At 39.0% G+C, this 11,355-nt stretch overlaps 1 protein-coding gene across 2 annotated transcripts; it reads right to left on the reverse strand.

Annotated features, from left to right (window-relative positions):
- Positions 1-8,562: 8,562 nt before the first annotated feature.
- LOC109146761 (F-box/FBD/LRR-repeat protein At1g13570-like) lies at positions 8,563-10,592 on the reverse strand. Of its 2 annotated transcripts, none has more exons than XM_019294405.1 (4): positions 10,578-10,592; positions 9,652-10,443; positions 9,380-9,532; positions 8,563-9,267 (listed from the first exon to the last, which is right to left on the reverse strand). In XM_019294405.1, exons 2-4 carry the CDS (start codon positions 10,426-10,428, stop codon positions 8,917-8,919), a joined length of 1,281 nt encoding a protein of 426 aa, XP_019149950.1. In that variant the 5' UTR covers positions 10,429-10,443; positions 10,578-10,592; the 3' UTR covers positions 8,563-8,916. The 2 variants fall into 2 exon arrangements, with proteins under 2 accessions (XP_019149950.1, XP_019149949.1); XM_019294404.1 differs by having other exon boundaries at positions 9,652-10,479.
- Between the last annotated feature and the right edge of the window lie 763 nt (positions 10,593-11,355).

Genomic DNA, 11,355 nt, shown 5'->3' on the forward strand with positions numbered 1-11,355 from the left:
GAGTATACGTCACTGTGAACTGTCGTTTGATACCTTCTTGCAAACAGAATTTATCAAATTCAACACCAGTGTATTCTCCTCCATTGTCCGACCTCAAACACTTGATCCGTTTCTCAGATTCAAGTTCCACACGCGCTTTGAAGAATTGGAAAACTTCAAATACATCCGCCTTTCGCTTGATTGGATACACCCAACATCTCCTCGAGTAATCGTCTATGAAGGATACAAAATACTTTGCACCTCCCAGGGATATAACTGGTGCTTGCCAAACATCAGAGTGGATTAGCTCCAAGATAGCCTTGCTCCTTGCTTTAGAGCTCTCGAACTTCAATCTATGCTGCTTACTTGTAACACAATGCTCACAAAAGGGTAATGATACCTTTGTTAGCCCCGGAAGAAGATGTTGATCAGCAAGAATCTTCAAACCTCGTTCCGACATGTGGCCAAGTTTCTGATGCCACATCATCGTTGATTCCTCTATAAGATTGTCTGCTGCAACGGCTGCTTCTCCTTGTAGTTGTGTTTCTCCTTTAAGCATGTATAGATTGGCTGCTATCTTCTCAGCTTTCATCACAACAAGCGTGCCCTTGATTACTTTGATGATCCCATCCTGAATGTGAATTTTACATTCACGGCTATCTAATTGTCCTTGTAACACCCCGAAATTTTGAAACTTTTAAAACTTATATAATAAAGGTAATTCCTCATTAAATCCCGAAATCCAACATAAAAGTATGGGGTGCTATGCCACACCTGAGCTAGAGAACTCAGGTGCACAGGCTAATTAACTAAAATCCTCATTGATGTCAATACATAAGCATGGCACGCAGGCCAAAAAGGGAAACTAGCTACTCTACGCTCCAGATCTCTAGCGCGCTCCGGTGTCTACTCATCTGTGCCTGAAAGCCAAATATATCTGTTCAGCGAGAGATGCTGGTAACCCACTCCAACGCGTTGAAACACGATATAGGTATATATATATAGATATAGATATAGGAAAACCATTTTGAAGCAAGAAGATATATACTTAGGAGACTCTAGCTTTTAAAACCAGGAATAGACTCGACAAGTAGGGATAAGCACATCAAACAGTAATAAACAGTTAAGTAGAGATAACATCATAAGGAATACGCATATACGGTCACAGTTCACTTTTCAATTCAAACACATCATCATTCAATCATCATTCATATCACATAATCGTTGATGGCGCCACAGGACCAATCGCATGCCCCGAACATGAGGGTTAATGCTTATAGCATTAACACGGCCCCGCAGCACCCTACCTCAGTACCGCAGTACGAGGGGAGTTGATCGCAACCAACCCTTTGAGAACCGCTGACGAACTCAACGTCAGACCACGATCCGACACACCGCTGACGCACACAGTCGGTGGACCGCGATCCCCTTTAGAAGGGGGGACTTACGACCCTACACACCGTCGATGCGCACAGTCGGTGGACCATAGCGGATCAAGCCTGGCTTACCGCTGAGCTATACTCAGTCGGTGGGCGAAGATCCTCGGAGACTATGGCCCTACACACCGCTGTCCCATCATTCGGTGGATCGCAGCCAGCCGTAGCCCTACACACCGCCTGATTACTCAAGTCGGTGGACTACAGCCTTCCTCGGCTTATTGGCCCTACACACCGTCCTGGCGCGTTCAGGTCCGGTGGGTCAAAGCACCGAGGCCCATAATTGGACCTGTAGTCCAAGAAGTGAATCAATTTGTCCTTAGCCACTTCTGAGCCTTAGCTCAGGAACAATCCATTTGGCCTTCAGCCACTTCCGAACCTTTAGTCCGGGAACAATCCATTCGGTCTTCAACCGACTTCCGAACCTTAGTCCGGGAACAATCCATTCGGTCTTCAACCGACTTCCGAACCTTAATCCGGGAACCACCCAATTGGCCTATAACCAAAATGGGGGATCATGCAACACATAACACATAGGAGCACGTAATAGCATATCGGGAGGGGAAAGACATATAAATAAACTTACGTGTGATCATTCACATACTACAAATAGTCCTAAGGGTTCATACAACTTCCACCTAGGTCAACGGGTTACCAATTCAACTAGCATGCAATCCCTAAGACTCATCTAGCCTACGAGTGGAACCCGAAACATCAAACTAGACTCAAGCACGACAAACGGGGTCCGTTGGGACACCACGGGGAATGGGGAACATCAAACGGGGAAGCTAGGGACCCGGGGTGGGGTACGGACCAGCGGGTAGCCGGTGGGTGGGGGTCACCCGCCAGCTGCCCGCCGGAGGGCACTGTTCCGGGCAGCGGGTAGGTGGTGGGTTCCCCCACCCCCACCTACCCCCCACTGACTCTTTACTCATATACTCGTCCCGGGAACCTTCGTGGAACCCGAAACCATGCTTAGACACTTTTAAACGCAAATAACGACCCCACGTAAGCAATTAATGGATCAAAAGCAAGAGTCATGTAGGACTTATCCTATTACGACTTCTAAATGTAAACAACACCCGAACATGCGAATTCCCACCCAAATATAAATCAAGAACATCACAATACAAATTCCCAATCCAACCTAGGGCTCTAATCAAGAACATATTTTATCTTTAACATCAAGAAAATATCAAGATTCGTCAAGAATCATCACATCATAATCAAGGACTTCTTTTTAACATTAAGATCATCAAGATTATCAAGAAAGCATATAAATCATCTTATCAATCATCAAGAACATAACATAATTATCATAGAAGAATTCAATCAAGACACAAGAATATAGAGGGAGGCCAAGGAAGGAGATTATAGCGAAGAAAATAGGTTTTGTTGAGACATGGGTTACCTCTTAGCCTTAATTAATCATCCCTTGGCTATTAAGGTTCTTCCCTAAGATTTCCATCCGTTTTGATCTCCCTAGGCTTGGTTGTGGGGAGTCCCTTGGGAATTCTTGTGCGGTGATTATTGTGGTGTGACTTCTAGGTGCCTCCTATGTCCTTATATATATATATTTAGGAGTCCTAATTAGGGTCTGAATGGTATGTGTTTACTAATTCTATTCCTTATAGGATTAAGGTCTTCTTTTAGGGATAAGGGTCCATGGTCCATGGTGGACCATATTAATTAATTAAAGAGAATCCTAATCATAATCTGAATAGTAAAGGTACACTTTCTTTATTTCTAATAGGCTTGTGACTCTAGTTTAGGCAAGGGTCCACGATCCGTGGTGGACCACATTAATTAATTAAAGGGTTTTATAATCAAATTAAATCCTTTTTAATTATTATTAATGGAATTAATTAAATAATTAATTCAGGGTTAAGGGCCGTAACACGGGGTGTTACAGTCCCAGAGACAATAGATTTTTCTTCAGGCCCTTCACGTGTCGTACCTCTTGGATAGTGCGAACCGTACCATCAAACATTTTTAGTTTGATGGTACCTAGCCAGCAATCTCTAAGGCATGGTCGTCTCCCATGAACACAGATCCTCCAGAGACAGGTTCATATTCATGAAACCATTCTTTCCGTGAGGTCATATGCCATGTTGCTCCCGAGTCCATTAGGCAGACATCAGCTAGACTTTTCCTGCCTTCAACAATCGTTGCTGCTTCACCAAATAAAACTTCGCATTCATCCGATGTACTCACAACACATCCCTGAGCATTTGATGTCTCGGGATTTTTGCCTTTGGCCCCATCCTTCTTGAGCTGCCAACACTCACTCTTGAAGTGTCCCTTTTTGCCACAGTGAAAACACTTGACATTCTTCTTACCCCTTGACTTTGATCTACCTCGGTTGTGACTCCCACTGGAGCCAGGCTCCATTGATCTTCCTCTTGTCACTGTCAACGCCTGAGACTGTTGTGAGGTTCCAACTTTATCTTCTTTGTTTTTGCGCCGACTTTCTTCTTGAAGAACCGCAGCTGCAATGTCATCGAAGACAAGTACCTCCTTGTTGTTGACTAGATTGATAATGAGTTGATCGTATGAATCCGGTAGACTTTGGAGTAAAATTTCAGCACGTTCATTCACATCTATTTTATAACTCAACGCCGAGAGTTGTGAAAATAGAGTGTTGATGTGCTCAGTTACTGAGGATGTCTCCATCATCTTGAGAGTGTATAGCTTCCTCTTCAAGAAGATCTTGTTGTGCAGTGATTTGGCCTCATACAAATTTACGAGAGTATCCCATATCTCTTTTGCCGTACCTTTTTCCGCCACACTTGACAAAACTTCATCAGCAAGTGCTAAGTGTAGATTGGCAATAGCGTTGCTATCCATTTCTGTCCACTTGGCATCGTCAGTGAAATCAGCTGGCCTTTCTTCAATTGCCGCAACGCAGTTATCTTTTCTGAGAACTGCTTTCATTCTCATTTTCCACAACGAGAAACTGTTCCCATTGAACTTTTCAATCTCGTACTTTGCCGTCATTGTAAGTGGTGTTCTTGATCCTGAACAATATATCTAAATAGTATCGTATAATAGAAAACTACCGGTCCTGTGAACAGTACACCAGGAAAATATTTCTGGAGAAGAGAGGTGAACCACAAATGGACTGCTTAAATACCAAGTCTTAACCAGATCTTTTCCTATACATGTACAATCACTTTACCAGTATGAGTTCTAACATAAACGATACAGTACAGATATACCGATGAACCAACCTGGGGCTCTGATACCACTTGTTAGGATCGATACGATTCACAACACCAAAATACAGCGGCAATTTGGATCGGAAATAATGAGAATATTTATAGTGTAAGATTTAAAATTAATCATACACAAAATAAAGGCAATTTGAAGAAGGATTTTCTGTATTGGCAAAAGGATATTACAATAGGAATTACAAATATAACTCTCTATTCTACTCTCTATATTTTGCTATGCTAATGGGAGAATTCCTGATGGAATGGGATGAGATTGGATGAAGAGGAGTTGCCTATTTATAGCAAACCCTCTCCTGCAACTCCATCTTGCTCTTTCTCCTGAAATGAGCATCTTGCTCTTTCTCCTGCTCTTCCGAAATGAGCATCTTGCTCTTTAGAGATGAGCATCGTGCTCTTCAGAGATGAGCATCATGCTCTTAAGAGATGAGCACCGTGCTCTTAAGAGATGAACACCTTGCTCTTCAGACCAAGTGTTTGCTCCTGCTCCTAACCTCATCAGACAAAAGGTTCTGCCCACTTCCACATTTGACTTTAGTATTTGTGGAACTGCAGAAGAGCTGTGCTCAGACTCAAACTCGCAACCTTCCAAATAGAAGTCCAACCCGGGTACCATTGGACCACTATTGGGGTGTGGTGAGTTATATGCTGTATTTTTTAGTGTTTTTTTTTTTTTTTTTTGCATTTCATTGTGGTGTGTTTCTCTTACACGGTTGGTGTACTCTGAAATTCCGCCACACCTAAGGATATCGCCGCATTTAAACTTTTTCATATATATATATATATATATATATATATATATATATATATATATATATATATATATATATATATATATATATATATAGACGAACTACTCAGTAAAATTCTGATTGATCCCATTATTGTTGCATTTTTTTTAATGCAAATTTGGTTGTAAATTATGAGCTGATTGATTATATATTTTTATGTTTTGTTATTAGTATTTGAAGTTAAATCCAGAGGATTTTGTGCTTATGGAGGAACTTAGTAGTGTGGCTCTAACACAAAAAATGCTTCGCACTTTGAAGTTTAGCCACTTTAATGGATCGAGGTTTAAAATGCAATCTATCAAGGTATTTCTTGCTTGTTTTCTAGGAATTCAGAAGGTTAATTAATTGTTTGCTCCCCTATAATATATTAAGTTACTGAACAACATTTGTTGGTAGAGAAAGACACCATTGGTCTATATCATGCTGCTAACCTGTTAATGTGCAAGAGAATACTCCGTAATATTTATTTTGTTCAAAGGTAGCTTTGTGGTTATCAGCTTTGCATATTTGGAAACATAGGAAGAAGTCCTAATTGAACACAGAGTTAATGAAAGATTTGGTCCCTCAATTATTAGCAAACTGTCCATGTAGTCCCTCAATCGCTTATTCATCGATTTGGTCATCGAAAACAATTACTTTTAGTCGATTTAGTCCTTCCGGCAGTCAATTTGGTCCCCCAAAATAATTATTTTTAGTCGATTTAGTCCCTCCGGGCATCGATGAATAAGCAATTGAGGAGCTACATTGACAGTTCGCTAATAATTGAGGGACCAAATTGTTCATTAGTAGCCAATGCTATAATTGAACATAGTGTATGATAATATTATTAAATATAATTAGGCCGGAGCATCGGTCGGGTTCTAACGGTTCAGGTGGATGGAAATTATAGACCGTTCGATCATATTTTGGTTTGTGTTTTGAACTCCCAATCTGTGAAATTATTTTTGTAAATTCGTCGGATATTTATATAAACAAACCCATCGGATATTCGAAAATAGATGGGATATCTCAAATTTAGGAAAAAAAAATTGAAATTACAAATTTTGAAATAAATTCCAAGCTACTGACTACCACAAGCATACTGCATACATAGCAACAATTTACTAATTTAGTTTTAACTTACAACTACAATTACAAACATAATAGTTTACCTCTTTCTTATCTTTTACATTCAATCATTTAATAGTTGATTGGCCAACCTCATCCAATGTTCTGCACATACAAGCCCCTCAACAACTTCTAAAAGCATCTAGCACTTGCCGGCTCCGACTAGTATTGAATGTTGATTCGGATGGTAACGGTCATGGTTGAAAAAATCGCTAGGCGGGGCACTCGAGGAGCACCTAGCGCCTAGGCGGGGATTAGTCGGCGCCTAAGCGCCTGTGTATTTTTTATTTTAAAAAAATTTGTTTAAATTTGTTTAATTTTGTAAGACTTGATAATTATAAACTATTTAATACTTCAATAGTTAATACTAAAATATTAAATATTAACCTAAAAAACATCTAGAGTTTGAACAATTTAGGGTTATTTCACTCAAAACGATGTCGTTTTGAGTGAAATAACTCATTTAAAAAAGAATGGAACAATAGTTAATTGGCCGACTAGGCAGCCTAATCGATGCCTAGGCGACCTAGGCGGTGCCTAGGAGGCCTAGTCAGCCACCTAGCCGGCCAGCCACTTAGACCACCAATTATGGTGATACGCTAGGCGGCCGTCCAGCACCTAGTGCCTAGGCACCGATTAATCGGTGCCTAGGCGAGATTTTTGCAACATTGGTAACGATAGAGATGAGAATAACAAGAATGTCTCTTGCCATTTTCCGGTATTATGATTGCACCATTTCAAAATGTCAAAATCATTTTCGTCCTCTACAATTGCCTCAAACAAATATATTTCAAGCTCAGTTATTTTCTTGCCCAATTCCCCACTCTACAATTTTTGCTTCTTTAACTGAGCTTTTAACAAAGATTGAGCTCTCTCAATTGAAAATTGAATCAAACATTGAAATAGATGAAACAAATTATCTAGACTATGCAATTGGATCAGACTGAACACCAAAACTAGCCACATAATCATCATATAACTTTTTAAAGATCAACAATAACCTTAGCTTCTAAAAAAATGATTTACCATTTACATCACCATACAATTGGGTAAAATAGTATAATATGTATTCTACTTTGTCCTTGGGTCTAAGATATTTGCATAAAAAAATAAAAAATTTCATTTTATCTAGATCACCTCAGTATTTATCAATCTTTGCCCTCATATTTCTTCCCATCATTTAAACACAACTCCTATCATTTCATTTAATATGCATGACAGATTAAAAATCTCATAGAAAAATGAATTAGAAATCACATACAAATAACCAAATATCCTAACTGTCATTTCATAGAAAGATTTTAGAATTTTAACCAAAGAACCAATAGAATCCCCATACATGAAATCATGCACATTTCCACCTAAGTTAACAACAAAAGATGTTTCATGATCTTCATACGCATCAAACACTTTTTGATAGAGCAATGCAATATGAAACATCATGTATGTGGAGTTCCACCTTGTAGAAACATCAAGGCTTAAAGAATTTTTAACTTCCACCCGTATTAAACTAGCAAGATCTCTAAACTTTAGTAGCAAGGGGAGTTCCTCATATACCTAAACTTTAGTAGCAAGGGGAGTTCCTCATATACCTAACACATTCTCGGACTTTTTTAACAGTGATGTCAGATTTCTTCAACCCATCTTGTACCACCAGGTTAAAAATGTGAGCAATGCATCTCATATGCAAATACTTACACCTAACAACAATACCACCCTAAGACAACATTTTATTCTTCAATAATCATATATCAATATCATTGCTTGAAATATTTTCTACTAAACAAAAAAAATACACACACACACACACAGACTTTAACCCCGTGAAGCAGACAATTTTCTAGTGCATTTGCAATGTATTAACCCTTATATGTGAAGACAAAGGGACAAAGCAAACTATATTAATGCAATAATAAATAAGAACGCACCTTATACATATCACACATTCACACAATCATCATCCGAGACAAAATCTAATACTTATATACATTCAAGGGAGACATTCTTCAGGTCTACTGCTTAGCAAAATAAGATGTCATCCTTGTCTTACAGATGTTTACAACAATTCAGGACAACCATTGATTACATTTCTACTTTAAACCATGCAATGGAGCTGCACAATACTCAATTCCTAAAGTCCTTATCTCATCAGATAAACACGTCTACAACTTAACAAGAAATGAAAATTAAGTACAACCATGAGGAAATTAAGGAAAAAGAAAATCATGATTGCCAAATATATACTCTATAGGATCGGTTTCTTACTCCACAGGGAGTGCAGAGAGTAAATTTCTTAACACGGCGGCCGACAGGCATGGCGCAAGAGATCGACTGTCATTTATCATGTTCACCAGAGCTACGCTTTTATCATCTTTACATCAAAGCCCCTATTGACCACAATTCGCCCATGGCCCAACCCAACATAGAGCGATCGTGTTCCATGCAAATAATTTGGGCTTTTGGAGATGCACGAGGAAAACGCAACAACTCCCTTTGGCTTCTGACAGCTACGGATCTGTCAATATAATGATATTCCATAATAACAACTTTCTCTAGTGCGGGGGAATTTGAGAGCAGCAATTTTACAAAAAGCATTTCATTTGTTGATCCATTAAATGATTCAATCTTGATTGTGTTAAGCATCTTTAGATCCTGAACAATAAAGCAACCATCTAGATCCTCCAAAAGACTTGAAGCAGCTTCTATATCACGTTTGCATACTGCCTATAACAAGAAGAAATGAAAGACATGCACAATTCTGAGGACATTTGAGAAAGAAAAAACAGAAGAATCATATATATACATGCATGATTGCCAAATTAAATGTATACTCAACCTGATCAGCCATAATTCCCAATTCACATAGGTTGGGGCACTTTTGAAGCAATTGCATAACAACGGCGAGCTGATTCTCACTACCAAAACTTAAGTCATCCAACCCCAGTACTTGGAGATTTATTGCAGTCGCAAACAAAGATGCGTCCATATACTTGAAAGATGGTAATAAAGAAAGAAAAAAATTAGGCAGACAATTAAGAACTTTAACAATTAAGCAAGAAGGAAACCATCCATTTGCATAAAGTAAAATGTGGAAGATTAGATTCTCACCGGCAAGGAAGAGTCACACAACCAAAGAGCCTTAATTGCTTTCAAATGTGGTGTCAACCATCTTGAATCAACCACATCATGCACAGAATTACGAACAGATAACATTTCAAGTTTTGAAGCGCTGATCTCAAATTTAGTAATCCCTACACAATCTAAGAAATTCAGCCTCTCAAGGTTAGGAATACTAATACTAGAGGCAGTTCCATTAACAGTGCGTCTAAATTCAACAGCCTGGAAAAATAATGAAGTCACATTGGAAAATATACCACCAACATTATTTACCGGCAAATCAATAGAGGTAACATCGACACTCAGTTGCTTAATTGTGGGGCACGAGAGTATACAAAATGGTAGCTTATAATCAGTATCTCTATTAAAAAATCCTATGTTAAGCTCCTCCACACCATTTCTTGATAGAAAAAGACACCACCTATTGAAATCAGACTGCCGCAGCTCAGGATAATAATTATTAATCCCTAGAGTAAATTTCTTAACCGGTCCAGCACGGGATAGGAGAATATCATTTATTATGTCAACTAGAGTTCTGCCTTCATCATCGTGGCCCTCATCGACACTATATGTGAAGTCACAATCGAATGCAAGCCTCCCATGCTGCAACCAAACATCATTCCAGTGGTTTGAGAGTAGAGCAGTTCTGGCAGCGTCTTGGGTGGGCAAACACTCCAAAATTCTGTGCTTTATCTCTACCGGGAGAGGACTTATTAAATCCCTACTTGCATCCGCTACGGTGGTTTTGATTAGCCGACGTCGACCCATTAAATTGATGGGTCACCCGAAATCAAAAGCTAAAATCCTTCTATTCTTCAAATGTAAATTTAGTATTTCGTGAATAAACGAAATTAGGAAGCTAAGAGTTGGGGAGAAAACAGAGATTGGGGGAAAAGTGACAAATTAGAAACCCTCACCTCTGATGTTTGGGCCTTTGCGGGTTAGAAAAGCCGAAGGGAAATGCTGTTCCTCTAGAAGATTAGCCGTAGAGCAGAGTAGCAGACGCCAGACGGAAAAGACTAAGGCCGGCCGCCGGTGGAGACGGAGAGACGTCTCAGTCGCAGGACTTAAGGGCGAAGGCTGACTATTAAACTTGGGTGTAGGGTCATTTTATAATCGAAACCAAATAAACTGTTAACTGGAATTTTATAAAATCTTAGTTATTAATCGAATCAAGTATTTTGGTTACAAAATAATTAACCAAAATTCATCTATTTGATCAGAACTTTCATCAAATTTATACAGTGGACCATGGTCTACACAGCATTGTGGACCCGGAACCAAAACGATGTCGTTTAATGTGTAAGTTTTAACAGATTCTGTAACTTTCGGTTTCTTATATTTTAATACAAAATTTTAATTTATTCTATACACAAAATACTTATGCTTAATGTATAGAAATACATAACATGATACATAGAAACGTATAGCACGATATACATATACATGTTTCTATTTTATTTATTCTCATATTTGATTTGTGTAAATAATTTATGTCATATAGACACATAATTACATAATATAAGACATAGAATGTGTTTTACACCTATTCAAAAGCATTCGGACAGAAGATTAATTTTAAAAAATTCGTGGTATGCTTTTCCAGCAATGTTAAACCTGCCCACCGGAGTATGGTTACTCAATGTTGGGGGTAATCGAAGGGGATACAACGGGGAAATATCTAGGGCTGCCGTC

This window comes from Ipomoea nil, unplaced genomic scaffold (assembly GCF_001879475.1).
Source record: "Ipomoea nil cultivar Tokyo-kokei standard unplaced genomic scaffold, Asagao_1.1 scaffold1936, whole genome shotgun sequence".
NCBI classification, from domain to species: Eukaryota; Viridiplantae; Streptophyta; class Magnoliopsida; order Solanales; family Convolvulaceae; genus Ipomoea; species Ipomoea nil.